This window comes from Typopeltis vanoorti, chromosome 21, assembly GCF_054136105.1.
Source record: "Typopeltis vanoorti isolate ZY-2024b chromosome 21, IOZ_Tvanoo_1.0, whole genome shotgun sequence".
NCBI classification, from domain to species: Eukaryota; Metazoa; Arthropoda; class Arachnida; order Uropygi; family Thelyphonidae; genus Typopeltis; species Typopeltis vanoorti.
Genome location: NC_143569.1, coordinates 69,852,137 through 69,876,736, shown reverse-complemented (window position 1 = coordinate 69,876,736; position 24,600 = coordinate 69,852,137). Strand labels below are relative to the sequence as shown.

Sequence of the window (24,600 nt, the reverse complement as noted above, 5' to 3'; positions counted from 1 at the left end):
TTTTCAGAACAGTGAGGTGAAATGGCTATTACTGAAAAGTTAGTGATCCTGAAAAAGTTTAATTTCTATGAACTTTGATTTTTTTTTTTTTTTGTAACTTTATGCCACTAATATGCATCCCATAATGTTAGACTGGATAATAAAAAGAATGCATAAATTAAAAAACTAGCCTCATCTAGGTGTTTTTTTTGTCCATTTGGAAGAATATTTGTTATTTGATTCAAATTGCCATCAGAGATACAAGACGCATCTTCTATATCTTTTCATCTGAAGCAAGTTAGCTTGTCAGAGATATGGATGGAAGACTCCCATATCTAGAAACTTGTGTCATCCTTATACAAAAGAGAAGAATTGGCTGGGAGAACACAGTCAGTTCAGGGGCATAATGAATATAACTCATGTCTCGAGTAGGCTTGGCATCAAATATAAATAATTTGCCAATTCTAATAAACTTCTAAAAATAGGACTCCAATAATGCACACCTTTATTATTTTTTTAAAGCTGAAATAATGCTTTTGGTGTTTTCTGTCAAACAATTCAAAATTATTCTCATTATAAATAAAGATCGAGTGGTTAGCGTATCCGCTCCCCAGCCAAAAGGCTGTGGGTTCGAATCCCGTCGTGGGCATGGATGTTTGTGATTGTCTGTGGAAATACTGGTGGTGGTCGGCAATAGATGGTGTTGGTGTAGCTGCGGTCAGCTGGTGGATTGTGAGTGGTGGAGACAGAGTTGTAGAGCAGATGCCCTCCCTCGATGAGTCTTTGGACTCCCTGGAGGTGACAAATAATAATAAGAAGAAGAAGAAGAGGAGATGCATGATTATGTTTGTATTATGATTCCAAGAGCCCTCGTGTTGCATTTTATAAACCGTTTTTGATGCTATTATTTTTTGATGCTTTTTTATCATTAAAGTAGAGCAGTCAGTAGATTGCTGCTAAATATATTTAATTAATATATATAATAAAGTTCTAAAAACTGTTAAATCTGTAATAACCTTAATTTCAAAATAATATTGAAATGGACTTTTCATGAACTATTGTAATGCATTTGTATATAACTTGAGTCTCAGCTCAGGAATGATACCACAGGAATAGAAGGAATGTAAGGAATGGAACTATAATTAGTTCCATTGTACATGGGCGGTGTAAAAACTGATGTGTCTAACTACCGACCTCTGGTGTAGTAGTGAAGATTTTAAAGAAGTTAGTAAGAACTCGCTTACAGAAATGGGTAGACAAGCTATATGAGCAAGGAACAGCATGGCTTTACTAAAGGAAGGTCATGTTTTAGCAATGTGCTCATATTTTATAATAATGTTACAGCTGTGTTGGATAAAGGGAATGGATACACTATGATGATGTTGGATTTTTCTAAGGTATTTTATAGGATACCACATGAAAATTGGTTGCATAAACTGAAGAATATGGAATTGGAAACATAAACTCTTGACTTGGATAAGTGGATGGTTGACAGGCAGATATCAAAAAGTGGTTATACAGTGGGCATGAATCTGCCAGATTTAAGGTGACTAGTGGTGTAAATCAGGATTCAGTACTTGGGCCATTGTTGTTCAAGCTATATATTAATGACATTAGGAAGGATCTAACAGGAGATGTTCAGTAGTTTGCTATTATAAAGGATGATGTTACAGAGCAACCAAGGATGCTACTGATATCCAGAACTGATATAAATATATATTGATATAAAATAACTGATATCCAGCAGCATATTAAGTGGGGTTATGCCACATGAAACTGATGAGGCTAGCGATCTTGGCATAATGGTGAATAGGAATTTGAAGTTCAAAGATCACGTAATAAAAATTGCAAGTACAACTCGAGCATAATTGCAATGTTGAAGAAAACCTTGATATTTAAGGATAAGGAAGTCATTTTGTTTCTTTATAAAGCCTTGATAAGACTGCACCCAGACTGGTATGTGCAGATTTGGTCTCCCAAGTTCCAAAGAGTTAAAGAAGTTGGAAAGGGTGCAAAGGAGAGTTACAAAGATTATATCAAGATTATGGGATTTAGATTATGAGACAGATTACAAGTATGTGGATTACAGGGGCTGGTCTGGAGAAAGAGGGGGTGATGTAATAGCGGTCTATAAACTTCTGAATAGGTGTTATAGGATATTGTCTAAAATTTTTTGTTATAAGAAAAGTTATGAAGACCCCCCTCCCATGTTCTCTTCACTGGGAAGAGAACATGGGAGGGGGTCTTCATGAAAGTTAAGTTTATTCATGGTCAAGAAAGGGGTACAAGCTAGGTTTTTCTTTCATAGAGCACTGAGTGAATGGAATGGTTTGCACTTTAAAGATAGTGAGTGCATCTAGTGTTGAATGATTTAAGGGAAGGTATGACAGCTGGTTTGGGTAATGTATATCCTCCCTGAATGAGTCCTTGACTCCCTGGAGGTCTCAGATAATAATAATAATACTCTTGTCATAAAAAGCAAGGAGTGTTTATAAGAGCTTTTCATCTGAAGGTGAGCTAGCCAGTCTCATACAGAAGTAGCAAAGGACTTTGCTAACTATGAGACTGGGTAGCTGACCTTCACTTGTAAGGATTGAAAAGTTAGTCTATTCTGCACTAGCAAAGCAGACAAAAAAGCTAGCTTGAGAGCACACAATTTACAGGAATAATACATCATTGGCTTCATAGTTTAGTTGCACTTGCATAATTTTTATATTATGCAAGTGAAACTGAAATTGGATAAAACATCCAATTTCAGTTTCATCCATGTATTCTTATAAGTGTCCATGTAAGGAACTAATTTAAACATTCAGTGATTATTTGATTACCAAAATTAACTGATTTCATGAACATAGTAATATAAACAGAAGCACGCACACACACTTAAGTTTTATTACTTTTTTTTAACATTTCAAAAGCATCTTGTGCAATAACATAATAAAACATTTATATAAGTGCTTCATTCAGAATGAAAAATTTGTATTCATTATACTAATAATGTAACAACAAAATAAAAATCATTGACATATTCTCATTTCTGAGCAACATGAATTCTGAAAGGTTTATAAAAAGTAATTTCACTGTTTTGTTATTTAGGTAAATGCAGTTGATTTAAGGCATGCTACACATGAGCAGGCAGCTGCAGCATTAAAAGGAGCTGGTCACACAGTTACAATGGTGGTCCAGTATAGGCCTGATGGTGAGTTATTTTAATATTAACATACCACAGATATATAAAATTCATGATGTGCAGTGTATGTTAATAAATTTATAATAATCAAAACAGACTACAGTACTACAGCTTTTGGAACAAATGGTCAAAGGATTTTTTTCACAGCTCTTTCCCAAAACTCTTTAGCTAAGTTTGCAGTCTTTTTCTTACCTTCTTAGATATCTGTATATCCTGACTTTTCTTCATTCATTCAAAGTTAGTGATTGGAGAAGTGGATAACATTAAAATCCTTATGTAATAAAGAGCAGACACCATTTTTAAATAAGTGCTCAATTCAGACAGAGCACTAAGGTAATACCTAGTAGGTATAATCACACATATGCTTCGAGCTGACCAAGAACCATAACTCTTTCTACACATACTGGCCACTGAATTAGAAACCTTTATGCAGATGTACATAAATTTCACTGCATGGCAAAAAGTGCAAAATACTTGTAATCAAGTATTTTGCACTTTGGCCTAGAACAAGTGGTGTTGTTGGCAACTATTTAAGAATGCTGCTGGTAATAGTGTTGATCACAATGGAGGGAAAAAAACAAAGAATCTTTCAGAGTTCAATAAAGGGCTTATTGTAGGTACCTTTCTGGCTGGAGTCATGATTTTGAAAACAGCAGAGCTGACAGGTTTCTCAAAAGGCAAGATATCTTGGGTGTTTAATCAGTTTGGAAATAACCCACGTTGCTTGTCTAAGAGGTGTAACTATGATACTAAGACAGTCTGTCTTAGTATCATAATTACTAAGACAGTCTGTCAGGAATGAGATAATCGTCACTGAATGCTTACATGGACAAACAGAACTGTGTGCAGAACATGAATGCACTTTGCTTTTAATGAAGGCTGTCCCCAACCCATATCTCATTAAATTATGTACAGGGAATTTTTTCAAAACTTTTTTTTTTAGCCAAGTTTGCAGTCTTTTTCTTACCTTCTTTGATATCTGTATATTCTGACTTTTCTTCATTCATTCAAAGTTAGTGATTGGAGAAGTAAATAACATTAAAATCCTTATTTAAAAATGGTGTCTGCTCTTTATTATATAAGTGCTCAATTCAGACAGAGTACTAAGGTAATACCTAGTAGGTATAACCCACACATATACTTCGAGCTGACTCAGAACCATTACTCTTTCTACACATACTGGCCACTGAATTAGAAACCTTTATGCAGATTTATAATACATAAATTTCACTGCATGACAAAAATGCAAAATACTTGATTACAAGTATTTTGCGCTTTTGCCTAGAACAATTGGAGAGGATTGGTATTGGCAATCACTAAAGGAGCTCCAACACGTTATTTAATAAAAGTTTCTAATTCAGTGGCTGGTATGTGTAGTTTTCAAAGCCAAAAAATTGCTTTTTATTCCAACTCAGCAGAAAAGAAATGGAACTGGCAGAAGAATTAGAGAAGTTCCATGTCAATATAACTGGTTTTAATAAATCAGAAAATAGGTGAGGTTCTTTAAAATGAGCATTACATGATGTTACATACAAGCGGTAATAATTAGGGAAAGGAAGGAGTAACTGTATTCAACACTATACAGAAATAATCTTGAATGGTAAGCAATGTCACTAGTGATGTGAAGAAACATCAGGAATCAGACATATGAGATTGATTTGTGCTTGTGATCCCACAGAGCTTTCTGCTAAAGAAGAAATGGAAGAATATTTAGTCATTATATAAGATTGCCTTCATCTTAATCGACATCAAGTCATTCTTGTGTCAATGGCATCCCTTGCTCTTGCAGACTAGAAAAGGCCACAGAAATATTAAATTTGATGGCTATAAAAATATCCTGAATATGAGTGTTTGGAAATAAAGGTGTTACTGGGTGATATTTGCAATAAGTCAGAAGGAATGAATTCCAGGTAACGGTAATGAGTTTGTTTTTTCAGTCTGACGAAATGTATGCTACTGAATGAATGCACTTTGCATTCTGAGTGTTTAAGTTCAGTAAACATTTCTTATATCACAACATAAGTAATAAAATGTAGCCAATTCAGAATAGTGAATTGGTTCCTTAAGTGAAGAAATGAATGTTCTGAATAAAGCAAGCCATCATCCTTAAATCTAACTTGATAATGAAGTGAATTAAATATATAATACTTTTTTTTATGTAATATACTTTTTTTTCCTTATTCATCTAAATGATGAATAAGGGGGGAAAAGTGGAAAATAATAATAAAGCATAAGCTTGTTTTGTGTACTTACAACTTTTATTTTGTTCATAACACCTTCATATTTATATAGTATACTTGGACAAACTGGATGAAGCTAATATCCATCTGGAAGATCAGAAACTACGTTCATCATCTACATTAGAGCCATTCTGTGGTGGCAGATTGGATATGCAGATACAGATCAGCATATCCAATGAGGGAGAGGGGGACCTCCATTTTATACAGAAGCAGATATAAATCCGAGAGACTATTTCTAGAATCTGCCACAGCACTACAACAAACCTAAAGAAATTTAGCTACCTCACGTTATCCAAATCTAAGAGGCCTTCATCTTGAGACCTTCAGCAAGATCCTATCACTGCACCTATAGAGGTCGTCGGCAAGGAATGTAGGATTCTGCTCTGTTTGCCTTCCTGCATGCATGTTCTTAGTGTATTTCTTTGTGCTCATGAAGATGCTTTAGTGACCAAGGTGAATTATTAGGCCAGTAAGCATAATAATTTAATAGCTAAATAAATTTAGTTAATTATTATACCTAGATGTTTCTTTTCTCTTCTAAACATCAATATGCAAGTAGATGAGAGGATTGGTTTACTAAGCAGGCCCTGGTGCTAGACCCAATGAAATGCTGGAAATGTCAAGAGTAGCAGCACCACATATTTCTCCGAATTTTTCTATACCATCTGTCCAGTGGTAAGTGATGTAGACTGAGAGATCTGCTGGACCAAGAATGGTGGAATCCATACTGGTAGTTATTGATTAACTGATGAGCCACTAGGTAGTGCAGAAGTTGACTGTTAATGACTTTCTCCATTATTTTGGAGAGGATTAAGGTGAGGGTGGTCAGTTGCAGCCTTATTTCCCTTTTTTTTTTTTTTTTGGAATAGGGTACATATATATTCTATTCCACATGTTGGGATAAGTGCCACCCAAGTGTGAGATTGTAGAGGCAATGCAGGATGTTAGTGCTGTAACATGTATCTCGAGAATAAACACCTGTTGTCTCCAGTACATGGTATGCTCTCCATTTTAGTGCAAATGGAGAGATGTCACTGGGATCTGAGATACTTAGACACCAGAAGACTTCTAGTGTCTAAGTATTTAGTATGCTTTTGATGTTATTTCGCCAACAAAAACCACTGGAGACATGGTTTCTGATGTGATAGGATGATTTGCTCTGATCATCTGTGTAGGAGTTGGAGGAAAAGAATGTGAGCTTTATCTTTTAGATGCTATAACAGTGGTTCCATATAGATGAGTACAGGTGAGCAGAAGTTATGTCTAACAGCTTTTGCAAGTGCCTAGAAGTCACATTGCCATTTGAACAGAATAATTTCTTCTTGGCCTTTTCAAAGTTGGATTTCTTGTATGGGGCATTTGTTTCCTGTTAAAAGAAAACTATTAAGCTGCCATCGATAAAGTAAACTGGATGTTGGATGTGTATGGAGCTGAGTTTATGAAGGAAATGAAGTTTGTTCCTAGGAGCTTGTTCAAATTGAATACATATCAACAGATTCCTACCATATAATAGGATGACAATTGATGTTTGAAATATTGTATATATTACTAACCTTCGAAAGACAAAACTTTTATTCATACCATTAAGCTGTATGAATTCATTCATGTTAGCTATATGCAAAAGAAATAGCTAACACGAATGAATTCAAACAGTTAAATGGCATGAATGAAAATTTTGTCTTAAATAATTCTAAGGTTATTCAAAGATATATTAGTAAATAATGAGTCTATGATTGGACTGATTCTGATGTCTTAATCTGACAGAAATCTTTCTTAATCAGATCTTGTTTTGAACTATAGTGTTTTTATATATTGGACTGAGACTGTCCTTAAAGTGAGACATAACTCAATGATAATTATTTAGATATAAACAGGATTTCTAACATAGACCCTCCACAGTATCAGTAGAAACCTTTGTGCAATATGCATATATCCCCCCCCCCCCCATCATATCAGGTGGATACACCATCAGGGAATTGGTTAAGAGAGTTGATTTGACTTTGAGTAAAATCATTGATGATGCAATCACGAGTTGATTGAATCTTTATTAATAAAATTAATTCTAAAGTCTCTTATATAAAAATGGTGGATATTAAAGATTCAACATTATTTAAGCCAAATATATGTAGAAACTTTGTTTCAAAATTTTGATCAGCGAACTTATGAAAATTTAATGGAGTTGCCTTAGCTTGCATCACTACTTAAAAGACACAAGGTGCAGCCCAGACAACTGTATATTCACCCTTTTGATACAAAATTAATAACAGAAAAACTCACGTACAAAGATTATTTAATAGTATAATTTTCGCCTGTGTGTCACAGGCATCTTCAGTACATTAAGCTCAAATTAAACAATAACTGACAATTCCAAAAAGCGCCACCTAAGTAGCTGGTGTAAGATAACTAAAAAGGTCAATAAATTTCCTAAAAAAACAAAAAAAAAAATAAATAAATAAAAATAATACAATAAAAAGTTAGGAAAGATTAGCTGATTTGTAAAGTACCATCTCCCATAAAGGGGATAGACGTAAACCATCGGATCTGTTTAAGTTAGGAGAATGAAGTAGAGTTTCACATGTTTCTTTATAAAGGCATTCCATGAGAAACTGACTTTTGTGAAGAACTCTTGTCTTTCTCCAATGAACTCTGTGTCTAGTGAAGATGGCATGTTGTCTGGACTTGCAGAACATACCATCTTCACTAGACACAGAGTTCATTGGAGAAAGACAAGAGGTCTTCACAAAAGTCAGTTTTTCATGGAACGCCTTTATATAGAAACATGTGAAACTCTACTTCATTCTCCTAACTTAAACAGATCCGACGGCTTACGGCTATCCCCTTTATGGGAGATAGTACTTTACAAATCAGCTAATCTTTCTTAACTTTTTATTGTATTTTTTTTTTTTTTTAAAGAAATTATTGACCTTTTTAGTTATCTTACACCAGCTACTTACGTGGCGCTTTTTGGAATTGTCAGTTATTGTTTAATTTGAGCTTAATGTACTGAAGATGCCTGTGACACACAGGCGAAAATTATTCTTGTACTGCTACTACTAAAAATTTGTTGATCAATACAAGTACACAAGAAATTTATTTGTTTTAAGTGAAGATCAAATGTTAATTGCTAGGTTTGATTAGACTGAAAAGGTATTGCTTTATATACTTTTTGTAATTTGCATATCATCTAAGAATATGTGGTTTTTCTGAATTGCCTAAAGGTTTCCACTCATGCTATGGTGGGTATTGGTATGACTGTAAAAATCTTATATATATATAAACTAGATTTTATATATATAAGATTCTATATACAGTAAAACCACTTTTTTACACTTTTCAGGGGACTGATGGAAAAAAGTGTAAATAGCAGGAAATTAAAAAACATTTTTTAAAAAAGGCTAAAAGATGACTTACTGCTAGTATGTGAGTCTGCATACTAGATTACAAAATTTAATAAGTGAAAATAAATGCATTTACAATTACTTACATTTATCTATTTGAAAAAAATCTTTAATTGTTGATTTTTTTTTTTTTTTTTTTTTTTTTTTTTTTTTTTTTTTTTGACATGAGTTCAATGCTTGACCTGTTTTTTACTATAGTGTTCAAAATGGACACGGAGAGTCTGAGATCTTTTGCTAAATGCACCCGTGTTCTGGCATGCCAATCTACACGTTGCAGAATTATCTTTTCTTCTACCGAAATACATTTTCTGTGTTTTTAATCCATAATCATAATCCACCACCGCAACTTGAAAGCAACTTTCACACGCTAAATTATGTAGCAGAAATTCTGCAATGTCAATTTGTACTGTGATTGAAAAATCACTGTATCGCTCATCACTACATTACTGCTGCAAGCGTGCAAGTTACCGTGATGGCAGAAACGAAACTACAGCCGAAAGCAACACCATCTGGGAACAGAAATGCTCAGATTTCCGCAGAAATGAATTCGAAAATCAGTATTGCCATTAAAGAAAAAAAACGCAAATAACGTCCACATCAAGTTGTTAATGGTGGGAAAACAATATATCGTAAGAATAGGCCTTAAGAGAGACCAACGGAAAATAACATAAATGGCAGGAAAACGTAAATTGCAGGAACGTAAAAACTGGGTTTTACTGTATATATAGAATCATATATATAGATTTTATATATATATAGTTTCAGATTTTATATCTGTCTGCTCTATACACTATGAACAGCATTGATATAGTTTTGTTATTTTAGTAATGGATGACATATGACTGAATTAATATGTACAATAAACTACCGTTTATCTGAACTTCAAAACGATTCTTCCATTATCTGAACTCACTGTTCTTATTCTTATACATTAATGTTGTTAACCTAGCAGATTTAGCATGTTCATGATTATGTAAATGTAATGACTAAGGGTGTTTGTTATTATTATAACTATCTTATTGTTAAGTACATTTGGTTTAATTAACTATTAATTATTGGCATTGATCACTGTACATTTTAAATTATAGTTGATATCAGTATAGTGATAAATTAGTAATAACTAATCACTTGTAATAAATTTAGTTTAATCCTTTATCCAAGTGTGAGCAAACAAAGTTTGTGCCTGAAAGTATCTTCAGGACTGGGGTAAGGTAGTATAACACTGGGCAACTCATAGCAAAGGTACCTAGATATTTTCAGGCACAAACTTTGTTTGCTCACACTTGGATAAAGGATTAAACTAAATTTATTATAGTCTAACCAAGTGAAAAATAAATTTTCAACTAATCACTTGATTACAAAGTAAATTATAATTTACTTAGTTAAGTTTTTCTGCTTGATAACAATCTCTAATCTAGAAAATGTGAATAATATGGTGATACACATTTTATTTTACTAATTATGCAGAAAAGCATATGGGAACTAGGACTTATGGAATGATTTAACTTCAGTACTTCCTGAGTCTATCTTCCAGTGATTAGACCTTGATTAAGGTCGAAGCTATTGTGATGTTACCATTCTCATAATGCAAAGCAATATACACAAATGGAAAGAAGTGGGTGCCTTTGACTTGTGAGATACTGACATTGATGAAACATGTATATGTTTCATCAATGTCAGTATCTCACAAGTCGCAGTATCTCATATTTCAACAATGATGAAACATGTATATGTTATGGTTAAAGTGATAAATCCGGTTATTATTAATAATTACTGGTTAAAGTGAATAATTAGAATTAACCACTTTAACTGGTTAAAGTGAATAATTCCTAGAGGATCTGGTAAATGTAATAAAAACATGTTTATAGGATTTGTATATAGGTTTTCATTCTCAATAGAAATTATAACAGCTTAGGTTAGGTTAGTTTATAATGAAAAGAGTAAGGAAACTCTAAGAGAGTACTTCTTTTGTACTCAATGAAATCAGAAATCATTATAAACTAACCTAAACTACCTATATATATATATATATATATATATATATATATATATATAACCTCTAAACATGTTTTTATTTATCATACTCCTCTAGGAATTATTCACTTTAACCAGTTAAAGTGATCAATTCTTGTAAATTATTCACTTTAACAGGTAATTAATAATAACTGGATTTATCACTTTAACCGTAACATGTATACAACCAGACCAGTCAACCTTTCCTGGATTTACATATAAAGAGGGAAGTTGATGGCTCTTTCAGCTTTTCTGTTTATAAGAAACCTACTGGACGATACATTCTTCAGGACTCAGTGCATTGCCCTTCATGAAATTTGGAATTGTTGAGACTTGCTCATCTGTTCTTCTGAGAACACTCTTCGACTAGCAGTACAATGTGTTAAAGACAACTTTCATACATAATGGTTGCTTTTCATCCAAATTACAGCACATTTTGGTTAATTAATTATCTCCTACTAATAGCTCATTATCAGATTTCAAGAGAATTTCCACTCCTTATATAAAAAGCATTTCTGAACAAAACAAAAATTGATTTCTAGTTAATAAGGTTTTTTCTATCTTGCCTTCCACAAAACTCAAGCCTTCTCTTTTGTGTTATCTGGAAGTGTACCAGATTCTTTTTGCTGCAATTATTTTTGGGTTGTATACTAGATGAGTTGTGCTGTGGACATCTAACAATCAGATAAGGATTGCATCTGTTTTCTTCAAGCTGAAATCTGGTCTCTCAGATTTCAGTTTGAAGAATGAAGAATTTCATATGAAGTTTTATAAGCCACAGTCTTTTATGGAAGAACACAAATGTTCACACACACATTATATATTTTGAATGTACTCTTATATGCAAATTGGAATATATATTTATTATTATTAGACCTCCATAGAGTCAATGCTCATTGCGGGAGGTCCTCTAGCACACACAGCTCATCATACTATGACTTGAACGCATTTACTGTCTCAACGCTTCCAGGCAATGCATTCCAACCACTCGCAGCTCTCCATGCAAAAAAACTTTTCCTCACTCCCTTGCTCATACCCTCCTTATACAGCTTCCAAGAATGGCCTCTTGTTCTTCCCCTGTTTCTTTCTTCCCATTCTATAAAAAATCTGATCCATATTAATCCAGTAATAACTCTTTACTAACTTATATGTTTCATCATGTCCCCCCCCCCCACCCTCATCCTTCTATCCACTGGACTCTACTTGCATTCTCTCAATTTGTCTTCATACTCTATGTTCCAGAAACCACGTTAGTCAATTGTCTCTGAACTTGTCCCAACATCTCATCATTTTGAAAACCTGGTAACCAAATCACATAGTAATCCATATCCATCTGATCACTTCCTTATACGAGGAATCATAACATCCTTACTCCTATATGTCCATGTTCTCTGCATCATTCCCATAATTCGTTGTGCTACCTTCACAATTTTAGCAAAACATCCCCGAAATTTCAGGTCCTTATCCACCAACACCCCAGATCCCTCATCTCCTCCCTCCTGTAAGATATCTCCACCAATCTTATACTCTGCATCCCAACTGCTTTCCAAACTTTAAAATCTTACACTTCGCTATGTTGAATTGGTAGCCCCATTCATTTGCCCGTTCAGAAAGTCTATTCAAATCCCCTTGCAAAGTTACAACATCCATTGTATACTCCTCCTAGTTCTTCTCAGCTTTGCATCATCTGCAAGCAAACAACTGTGTATCACCATGCATCAGTCTGGCATGACCATTCTCATAATTCAAAACAGTATGCACATCTGGAAAGAAGTTTGTTTTTCCTTGTGGATACTCACACTGATGTTAAGCATCTATATATAAGCAGACCAGTGAACCTTTCCTCTAGAATAAGCTTTATGTTAGAAAATAATCGAATCCTACATTTCTTAGATTTACATATTCAAATTACTTTGCATATTTTATTTTATCATACTTTACTGTACATATCACTTTATATATGCTGTATATATACACATGCATGTATTCATAGGTTCATTTAGTTATTAATTTTTTTACAAACTTTTTTATGTTCATTTTATGCAAATAATTATTAATTGTATATGTATTTCATATGCAGTTTTTATTCAGATATATAATTATTTTATTTCCAATTTAGTAATTTTATTTATTAAACTTTTACTTGACCACTTTTACATTTGTAAAAGTGGGATTTAATTTGTAAAATGTGGGATTTAATTTAATATCCCCTTAATAATTTAAGATTTTTATGGTTTTACTTATTGAATGCAAAGCAAATAAATTAAAATTTTAAAGTTTAAGCCATCAATCTTATTCACATTATGTCAAACAATCATGTAATCTATAGACAAAGTCTGAAAGTGCAGGAATTAATACTTAAATATTTTTCATGTCTCTTTTTGCTTATATTTCTCTCTTTTTAGCCATATGTCATTTAATTATGTCTGATGACATCACTGAACCAGCACTTTTTTGTCTACCAGGTACTGATAGGTGTCATTAAATAGATAGCTTGGCAGTTGCATCACACATTCACCCAACATGTCTTACGTAATTGCTTCTGGAGATTTGCTAACATCATGTTTTAGTGCTGCAATTTCCAAAATACAAAGAGAGAGAGAGAGAGAGATTTATAGAACTGTTAAACTGCAACAGAAATTAATTTTCAGTTGTTAAAACTGAAAATACAAATAATCGAAGTTTTCATGTTGATTTGATTTATTAAATATACATGGTATATATTTTAATGAATTAGATGCTAAGGTTTATTTTTTATTATCATTACTGGAGTGTTTTCTGTTCCCAGTGACTTTTTTTTATAAATCACATGATATATTTTATTTTCTTCTCAGAATACAACTTATTTGAAGCAAAGATCCATGACTTGAGAGAACAGATGCTAAACACTTCTGGAAGTCTGAGAACTTCTCAAAAGCGATCTCTTTATGTCAGGTGAGTTATCTTAGAGAATAAACTTATTTTTAAAAACTCAAGAAATTTAAAGAAAGGTATGAATAACAAGCCATTTATGTTATTTATACCTTCTGATGCTATATGAAATACTAAATAATCAACCCCATTTCCTCTGTCATGCGCTGCCTGAGGTAGCTCAAATTTTACTTCCAGTCTAAGCTTTAAGCTTCACATAATCACCCTCCAAAATCTTGAATACAGATACAATTGTATTTAAGCTTTTAAATACACTAGCTTATTCTGTATATTTCTACATCTGCACCACATACAGTTCAAAACAATTGATACAATTATTCTCTTGTAATAATGAAACAAATGATTATTAGATTTATGAGCTGCTGGGAAGGAGAGGTGCTGTTATCATTAACAGCACTTCTTCTTCTTCCTAAAAAAATCTTATAACTATTCCATAACTCTCTATCTCTGTTTCTATCTATTTTTAGGAGTTTAATCAGGAGTTAAATATTTTCCTCTGTCAGTGCTGAAATTACTTCACTCTTATGTCTGATATACTCATACACTCTTGTTATTTATATATAACACTATTGTAGTAAATTCACTATTGTAGTAAATCCTACTTTTTCCAGGCAGAATTGATCCTGCAGTTTTTCCATGTTATCCCACCATACATTTAGGTCTTAGAGAGGTCCATGTTTGCTCTTCCTTTCAACTCTTGCATTTTCTGTGATTCACTGCCATCTTGTATGCTGCACACCTATTCTTGAACACTTCATACCTTTATAGTAATAGAGTAATAAATCTGTAATCAGTAATAAAAAAATAATAAATTTTATTTTGCAATTGCTTTTTACCTATTTCTTTTTCTTTATCTGATCTTCCCTTTCATATTAATGTGCATCATCATTAATAATAATAATAATAATAATAATTAGACTTGATAGCATGTCGGGCTTTGCTTCTTAGAAACCCGATTACTACTTATGATGGGGTGGCCAATCCTGTCTTCATTGTCTACAAATTGCATATGTTCTTCTGGCTGATTTGTCTGCTTTTCAGAGGGATGAAAAACTAAGAATGTCTGAGGGGGGGGGATCCTCTTTCCACATAAGACTAACTCATTTTCAGTTGAAAAAATCAGTTGATAAAGGTTCTTTGTGTCTTAAATCGGATTTGAACTCTGGTCTTTGCAACTGAAGAGCATTGTAGTACCAGCTGAACTACAAAAGCTCTTGTTTCCTTCCCCCCATATTAATTTTATTTTATTTTTGATATTATTTTCATTAAAAGTACTCAGCTTAGTATTAATTTATCTTCCCAGGGCATTATTTGATTATGATCCATCTAAAGACAGTGGCCTTCCAAGTAGGGGTCTGCCTTTCCAGTTTGGAGATATCTTACATGTAGTTAATGCTAGTGATGATGAATGGTGGCAAGCTAGAAAAATTCGCCCTGACGGAGAGGAAGAAGGCATGGGGATCATTCCAAGCAAACGAAGGTAAGATTTCATCATGTTAATTTAATGGAGCAAAATGCTATTAGAATTATAATCTATAATTAATTACATCTGGTATTGGGTTAGTTCGTGCACCATCTTTGGGAATTAAAATGACGTAATTATTCAAAGCAAAGCACAAGATGGCATGGAAATCTCTTTGGCAAAATCTCGACGCTTAAAAGCATAGATCATAGACGAAGAAGAAGAAATGTTGAAGAAACATTACTAGTGTTCTGATTGGTCCAACCTCTTGGTATTTCATTCCTATTTGTTGACCTAGGATGTTGGATTAATTTGTGCTATTTGCATACAGTTGCAATATATCCCAGGCTTCAAATCAAAGGCTATTCAATATTAAAGAAAGACAGACTGGATCGTTCTGGCAGAGGTCTAGCTATACTCTATACCAAACACATCAAATATAAAGAAATCACATCAGCTACAAACAGCAGTATAAATAGTAACACAGAGGCTCAAGCAATCATTTGGTAGATATTTCTACCAAAGCACACTATTACAATAGTCAATGCATATCACCCAGACAACGCAGATATAAATACAAAACTACTTCAACAACTAAGTCAAAAAACGTCGAAACAAAGATATTTTTAGGAGATCTAAATGCCAAAAGTCCAACTTGGGACTCTCCACTTCTCGATCGGAAAGGAGCAAAAATAGAAGACACAATTGATGATCGAAACCTTGAGATCATAAACAACAAGCAAAATACATATCTGTCGAAAACAAAAGGCACAGAATCAGCATTAGACATCACAGCAGTAGATTATGAAACTGCGAGTCTTACCTAGTGGAAAATACTAAAGAATGCCATCAGTGATCATAGACCTATTATCACAACCATTAATTTGCAGCTAGACCAAAAACCACAGAAAAGCGATCTTGGAACTTCGGAAAAGCAAATTGGCCCAAATACACACAACTATTAGAAACGTATTGTACTGGCACACCCAGTAGTAAAGAACTTGATCAGCAACTACTAGAACTAACTAACAACATACAGAAAGCTGCAAAAAATTCAATTCCCAGAAGACTCGGGGAAAAAAAACAGTTGGGTTCCATTTTGGAAAGATCACAGTAACAGTGCTCTGATCACTGAAAGAGATATCAATGAACAGTTAAAACAAAATAATACAGAATACAACAGAAAGAAGTTAATAGAATTAACTCAAAACATAGAAGATGAAATTTCTAACTGCAAACAAAAAAAAGTGGGAAGAATTCTGCAATAGACTAGATCCAAGAAAAGACTCACAACACTGGAACATCATCAGATTATTAAACAACACAACACTTCGAGATACCGACTACTCTTCAAAAACAGTCTCCTCAGGAATCAATACAGCAGCAACAAACAAACAGATGGCAAATTTACTACCCAATCATGCAATACAACAAAGAAGACAAAAAGTGCAGGAAAATTGCAAAACGTCTGCTAATACAATCCAGAACCTATCCTTCTGAAGATCTTTACTTAGGACCTCACAGTGACAGAATTAGAAACAGCAATTAGTCAAATTGACCCTGACAAATCACCCAGAATTGATCTTATCTTTGGACATATGATTAAAAAACATGGGGAAAATAGCCAAAAACTGCCTTCTGAAGATATTTAACACCTCCTGGAATGCAGGTAAACTACCAAAAATCTGGAAAACATCAATCAGTCTTACTAAAACCTAACAAAAACCCTAGTGACCATAAAAGCTACAGACCAATAGCTTTGACTAGTTCTCTCTGTAAACTAAACGAAAGAATAATACATACCGTCTTATGAATTGGAAACAACACTGGAGTCCTTGTGGGACTCCAGCCCAAGTTCGATGTTCTGTTTTAAGCCCACTCCTATTTCTCATCTATATGAACAATATCCATCCTCACGTAATAAATGCCAAATATATGAAAATAGCATGCTATGCAGATGATATAGCAACCTGGCACACAAACAATAATCCTCAACAATCTGAAAAAGTCCTAAATAATTCGATAAAAGGTGGCAAAGGTTCCTTTGCCCACCTTTTATCGAATTATTTAGGTTCCTTACATCGAAAAGGTTCCTTTGCCCATTTTATCTGTAGTTTAAGTTCCTTGCAAAGGAACTTAAACTACAGATAAAATCAGAAAAAAAAACCCGAGTATCTTCTCCACTGATAGAAAAACTACACACAATTAAAATCCTCAAATCAAAATATATAATACCAAAATAGAAAAAAACAGAATCTCCAAAATACTTAGGCCTAACCCTAGATACTGAACTGAGATTTATAACTCATATTACAAATATATCTAATAAAGCTCTTAAAAAACTTAATATCATCAAAAAGCTTTGTGGAAAAAAGGTTGCAAAACTGGAGACACTCAAAACTACATATATGGCACTCATACGACACACTGTGGAATATGTCTCATCAATCTGGGCTCCAGCTTCTACTAGCTCAAAAGAAAAACTTGACAGAGTACAATCAAGAGCAGCAAAAAATATCATGGGTGCAGTCTCATCCACAAATAATTTAAAAGCTCAACAAGAGTCTGGGCTTCACTTACTAGAAGACAGAAGAAAACTCCACAGTTAAATTCACTAACATAATCAGGAGCCACCAACAGGATCACATCTCACTCAGGACTTTCAATGCCTGGACAAGAAAATCTAGGCTAAAGAGATCATCTATGTTACAATATGATCATGAAATTAGAAAACAGATTGACTTAGAGCAGTATGTCAAAATAAGCAAAGAGCCATTCTTTTCCACTATTCTACTAAAAAAAACAATGATAAACTTAAATCTCCTCGAACCTTGTTCAAAAAAGGATTCACAGCAAGAAAATAAAAGAAAAGGACTCGACACTATGCATCACTTAAATAATCCAAACCATGTCATTGTCTATACTGATGGATATCTGATGAAGCACTCAACGAAGGAGGTTCAGGGGTTTTTCTAACTCTACCTGGAGGTAAGGAAATGCAAATTAAAACCACAGCTGGCAAAATAGCTTCAAACTTCACTTGTGAATTAACAGCTTTCAAATTCTATCTCTCAAATCGAGTAATAAACGTTACAGATGGAATAACATCTACAACAACTCAAAATCTGCATTTGAGGCATTAAAAATATGGAAATACAAAACTCACACAGGAAATTCATGAACTACTAACAACCTTAAATTTGAAAAATAAGAACTGCACATTGCAATGGATACTTGCCCATGTAAATATTGAAGGCAATGAAAGAGCAGACAGACTAACCAAAGAAGCAAGATACCTCAAAAATTACACCCACTATCACTAACTGATGCTAACTCTGTCACCAAAACAAGATTGGTAAAAGAAACTATCAAGAAGAAGAATGAAATCAATGAAATTATTGAAAATAGAGAAAAATAACCACAATCATCATCAGACTAAGGATGGAACATTTTAAAGGCATGAAAATTCATCAGACGATAGCAGGACTATGAAACTTGCAAAAACTGTCCAGGAGCTGAACTAACACCTGTCCATATTCATTCTTGTCCAGCAATTGCTGCTGCTCTACAGAAAATTGACAATAACCCTAGAGAAAAGCTCTACTCCATCAAAGTTCAACAGATTGCCAAAGCAGTTCTACAGATCCATGGTCATATCTAGAGGCTCTTCAATTGACTTGACAACAATAACATATCCCAGGCTTTTTTGTCAACTTTTGACTATATTTATTCAAATTTGGTGGATTCATTGATGTTTTAAAATTCCATGTTTCATTTCTAGAGTACAGTTCATAGATTATCTAATGCTTAACATGCTTATGATACAGGAATGCTCTAGGCTTCCAGGTTACCTACCTTTCTGGAGTGTAATTATCATTAAAAAGTAATAATGATTAATTACTAATATTGGAATTAATTTAAACTGAACAGTTCACTTAATTACTTCCGATGTTCTAGTCTCATGCTTTTTTTAAATTTAATTTTAGTATGTGAAAAATAGGTTATACCATGTATTGCTAAGAATTGCCGTCTGTGATGATCTGTATTTATTTATGAATTTATTTTTTAAGAGTGGAAAGGAGAGAACGGGCAAGGCTAAAGAGTGTAAAATTCCAAGGCAAAAGTACTGTTGGAGATGGAAAGGTAAAAAATTCTTTTAATTTGTTTTGTAATATGTTTTTAGTGTCCATATTCTTTATTTTAAAATATCAAATCTTATAAGTCTGAATGGACCGAATGTGCACATTTGCTCTATTGTCTTAAGTCTCACAGAAAATCTTTTTTACTTGGCATATACATATCACTTAGGCACCTCTTTAACATGGTTACTGATGTGCATATCACTTGATCAGAAAGGTGTTCAGATTCTGTAGAGGAATTTTTTTTTTTTTTTTTTTTTTTTAAATAAATCAAAGCATGTTGCATTTGGCATGGTTTTTCTCACAGAAAGTTTCTTCCCATTCTCACTAAAATCCTATTGGATTCCTGAAAAGTGCACTCATTGATAACAGTACATGATGGAACTATTTGTAGCTTCCTGTGAACAGTTTTTGTTCAAATTAATCTGTTATTTCTAAAGTCTCCAATATTGTTATATCTTACATTTTAGTCTTCCTCTGGTTTGTATCTGCTAATTCAGTGTTTTGGCAGATTTCTCTCTTATTCCCTATAAATTTATTCAGTTGATTTCCACACTTGTTCTTTGCTTATCTACTTCCATATTTAATTTGCCATCTTCACTAAAAGTCACACCTTTAGATGTGATTTTTAGCGAAGATGGACAAAGACAATAGCTGAAATATTTTACTTGTTCTATAGATTTTTCCCTTGAAAATGCAGTTTGTTTCCTGCCTTATTGCATTTTTTTTCTTTTTAATCTGATTTTCATACCAAGTTTTTTACCACAGCTATTCAATTTAGAGTTCTGAAGACATAATGGATTATTTTAGGAGTATAGCATCACATGCATAAAGTAAAGAGCAAAATTAAACAGCTCCAATTTTAATATTAGGCTTTAATACCTCTTTTTCTTCATAATTAAATTCAGTTTTTGAAAAAAAAACTAGAACAGTTAAAATGGTGGGGGGTAATCCATCATCATCATCATTGGTCCTAACAGGCACTTAAGCACCCACAACCTTCCAACTATACTTGGACCTTGCAACTGTAACTTCAGGATAAGGTGGTTAGCTCCGTGTATCCTATGTCTGTAGATGCATGTGTTTATTGGGCCAGTTTGGCTGTTCTGGGGGATGAAAATCCTGAGTTACCAGGATTTTCATCCCCCAGATTCGATTCCCGTCAGTGATGTGAGGAACCAGATAAAGGTTCCTCACGTCACTGACGGGAATTGAATCCAGGTCTTTCCGACCAAAGGGCTTCATCTATATCGACTGAGCTATGGAGGCTTGAGGGGGGGGGTAATCCAAAAAGTATAATTTCTTCTTTTCTCCATCTGTTCTGTTTAAAATTGCTTTAAAAATTCCACCCAGTTAGAGTAAAACGAAGGATGGAGAGCTCACATAATCACCAACATCTCTAGTTTTATCATTATTATTATGATTTATTGTTATTAACATTAGATCTCTGTGGAGCCAAAAGACTCATTGACAGAGGTCTTTCTCATGCAAAAAAGATCATCAAACCATGCCTTAAATCCAATTCACAGTTTCTGCACTCACCACATTTTTAAGGCAATGCATTCCACTCAATAAACACACTCCATGCAAAGAGCCTCTCATCACTCCCTTGCTCACATTCTCCTTATACAGCTTTCCAGAAATGACCTTTTGCTCTACGCTTGTCTCCCCTCTACTCTATGAAAAATCCCCTCCATATTATCTCGTAACAACTTATACATTCATATTCCCTCTCCTCATGCTCTTTTAGTTTTAGCAGTGTGACTCCTAAACTTCAAGTCTCTATCCACCATCACTCCCATATCTCTCATCTCTTCCACCTCCTACAGAACTTTCCATTAATTGCATATCCTGCAATGCAGCACCTACGAAATTTCAAGACCTTTGCAACACTAAACTAACACATCTACTCACATGGTCTGTTGAGATCTTCCTGCAAGGTTGCAACATCTGCTTTGCTTCTCAGTTTATCCTGACATTGCATCACTGGCAAACAGTTGCATTCTCTATTTAATCCTGTCCCAATATTATTAACATACAATCATAATTTTCCTGATATGTTCCCACAAAAGATGATATTATAGTACTACACAATTAAGTTGACATTATTACTAATTTATCAACACTTTTCCTCTGTACTTGTCTGCACTCCATTATTGTTAGATCTTTCATTTTGGTCTTCTAAGACTCTTCTGACTGAATCAATCCACCTAGATCTTTTTCTGCTTTTAGGTTGTTTTCTTGCCATCAAACACCTATTTTGCTAACTTTTTTTACATTCTGTTTAAGTCCACCTTAGATTAGACTTGCTCATGCATTCTCAAATACTCACAATGTCAAGTTCCTTCCCAATATCTTCATTTTTGATATAATTATGCCATTAATACCATCTGTTCACTTTAATCTTTCTCAGAGGTCTCTAATCTTTGATCAAGTGTTTTATTTCTAACTCAACGCTAAGGTCTAAAACTGGTTTGAATACTGTCTTATATATACTGCTAGTTTAGTGTTTTGGCTAATTTCTCTCTTATTCCATAAACATTTATTCAACTAGCTCTCCACCATACCAGTTTCTCATTCTGTTGTCTATTTCCCTATTTTAATTTGCTGTCTTCACTAAAATCTGTACCTAAATAGTTGAAATATTAGTTTGTTCTGTCTCTATTGAGAGTGCTAAGCTGAAGTTTTCTATTCAGCACTTCCGTAATTGGAAGGACAATGGTATGTTGTGCCCTTCTAAGTTCAGTTCTCGTCATGATGAGAGGAATTTTTCAATGAAAAAACCAAATTTTTGAAATGGAGGGAATTTGAGCTGTGCTGAAAAAAGTGCTTTTTTAATCGGTGAATAGTCTGACTTCTGTTGACATTTGTGCTACGTTGTTTTTCTGGAATACGAGTGTCCTTCGGTTGCTGTTTTTGAAGTTAGTTTTTGTCGTTATATTGTGTATTTTGGTTACCGAGAAGACGGGGTCAGAATCGGATGCATAACAGTGGAAGAGAAAACAAAATAACATAAGTTTTCATTATTTAGTTTTATTTATATTTAGTATACTTAAATGTTTTGTTTGTAATTTTACTTATATAGTTATACTCCCTTATACTTATTTAGCATTTAGTGTAATAGTTCCTCGACACTATTTTGAATAATGGCATCAGAGGCTCAGAGGCAGTTAAAATTGCAAATGGCGTATCACCAAGTCTCCCCCATTTAAGGACTCCATTTTGTGTGATATGGGATTTTGTAGTATGCAGGACTTGTGGGATGTATGCATCCTGGCAGTTGTATATGTGGCAGGTGAGAGAAGGGGAATATGTATATGTGCAAAATGCAGGCAATAGGAGGAACTTGGTGAGTTACAGATGACTATAACTGACTTCATTGAGTCACAGGCGGGAGATTCTCCACGTAGAGAGAGATGAGTGGTATGATAGAGTGCAAGAATGGCAAGAGAAATATGAATAAAATAACGAGAGTGGGAAGTTTGGAAAGGTTGAAGGATTGTGAAGTTTTTGGAGATGGTCTCAATTGGGAAATAAGAGTGGCGACTTGCAGAGAGAGAGAGATAGATGAGCTGAAAGAGCAGGTGGAATGTCTAGGGAATGAGATGAGAGGTGTGAAAGATGAGATTAGGCGAATGGAAGAGACGAATGCAAGGCGAATCAGAGTAGGAGTGAGAGAGAGAGAGTTAGGGGAATGATAGAAGAGGATAGAATAGGAACAAGAGAAGGAATGAGAGAGAGTTATGGGAATGGTAGAAGAGGAGAGAATAGGAACAATAGAAGAGAGGGAATGAGAGAGAGTTATAGGAATGGTAGAAGAGGAGAGAATAGGAACAGTAGAAGAGAGGGGAATGAGAGATAGTTATGAGAATGATAGAAGAGGAGAGAGGGAATGAGAGAGTTATGGGAATGATAGAAAAGGAGAGAGGGAATGAGAAGAAGGCGAGGGAGCACTGGAACCAGGGATAGAGTGATGTCAGGAAGGCAGGTAAGTAGGGGAACACAGAGAGAAAGTGTTAGAGGAGAGGGAGAATGGGGGATGCATGTGAGCAATTGAGGAACAGGGTAGTAAGAGGTGTAATGTATGGGGGACGCAATGATCCGTGGTGTTCAAGATAGGATGCATGAGGAGTGTTTTTGCCTGGAGGAACGATAGAAATTGTGGCTATGGCAATTAAGAGGGGTGAAAGGGTGGACAAGATGATTGTAATGGTAGGAACAAATGACTTGAGAGGTAATGTAAATTGGGCAGCGAGAGATATGAGATTCTTGCTTGAGGTTGTACGAAACAAGACGCAGAGAGGAAAGATAGTGTACGTGTTGCCTAGGTATGATAGTGATGAGATGAGCAGAGGAGCAGTAATATTGAATAACATAATAGCTAGAATGTGTCAGAAGAGAAGATTGGAATATGTGGATGCTTGGAGCATTTGATGACAGAAAGGAATTGTATGCGAGATACCACTTGCATTTGACTGAGGAAGGATGTAGGCATCTGGAGAGATTGCTCTTCTGAACGAGTCAGTGTGTCAATGCAGGGAAACTAGAATGCCCTGGGTGGATGGTAGCAGGGGTGGCCTCTTGTGGGAATGGGTATTTGGGAGAAGGGGGACAACATCAGGTAATACTGAGCCCAATGAAGTCTAGAGGGGATAATGCTGGGTATAGAAACAGTGGCATTTTTATTTTATGCTTTATACTAATGCCAGGATTATCCAGAATAAAGGAGAGGAATTGGTGGCTCTGATAGCATCAGCCTGACCAAAGATTATTGGGATCACTGAAACATGGTTGACAGAAGAGGATATAATAATAGAAATATTGGGGCCTCCCTCGGTGAGTCCAATGACTCCCTGGAGTTGCCCGTAGTAATAGTAATAAAATAGCAGGGTATAGCATTTTTCAGCAGGATAGAAAGGGAAAGCATGGTGGTTGAGTACTGCTTATGATAAGCGACGATTTATGTCCTCTAAGAGTGGAGGCTTTGGAAGGCAGTGACACTAATGATTTTAAAAGCAGTGTTGAGGTAGAGGTGAGCAAGACAGGATATTTAGTGGGGATGTTACTACAAACCAAGGAGCATAGAGAGTGGGGACCAGGAGATGTTTAGACAGTTGAGCTTGGCAAGTGCAAGAAGAATGATTGTTATGGGAGATTTTAACTATAGCAGTATAAATTGGGGAGAGGAAGAGTCATGTAGCAATAAGGGAATGGAATTTCTAGAATTCTTGAGGGACAAATGCCTTAG

At 34.5% G+C, this 24,600-nt stretch overlaps 1 protein-coding gene across 8 annotated transcripts in view; it reads left to right on the top strand.

The window, feature by feature from the left end:
• Positions 1–24,600, top strand: part of LOC150094955 (MAGUK scaffold protein DLG1-like) — a 377,157-nt gene that overhangs the window by 272,989 nt on the left and 79,568 nt on the right. For all 8 annotated transcript variants that reach the window (XM_090411306.1, XM_090411313.1, XM_090411309.1 and 5 more), the window contains exons 11-14: positions 3,076–3,178; positions 13,655–13,754; positions 15,055–15,231; positions 19,284–19,356. In XM_090411306.1, the coding sequence (XP_090267432.1) occupies positions 3,076–3,178; positions 13,655–13,754; positions 15,055–15,231; positions 19,284–19,356 (453 nt within the window). The remainder of the gene's footprint in view (positions 1–3,075; positions 3,179–13,654; positions 13,755–15,054; positions 15,232–19,283; positions 19,357–24,600) is intronic.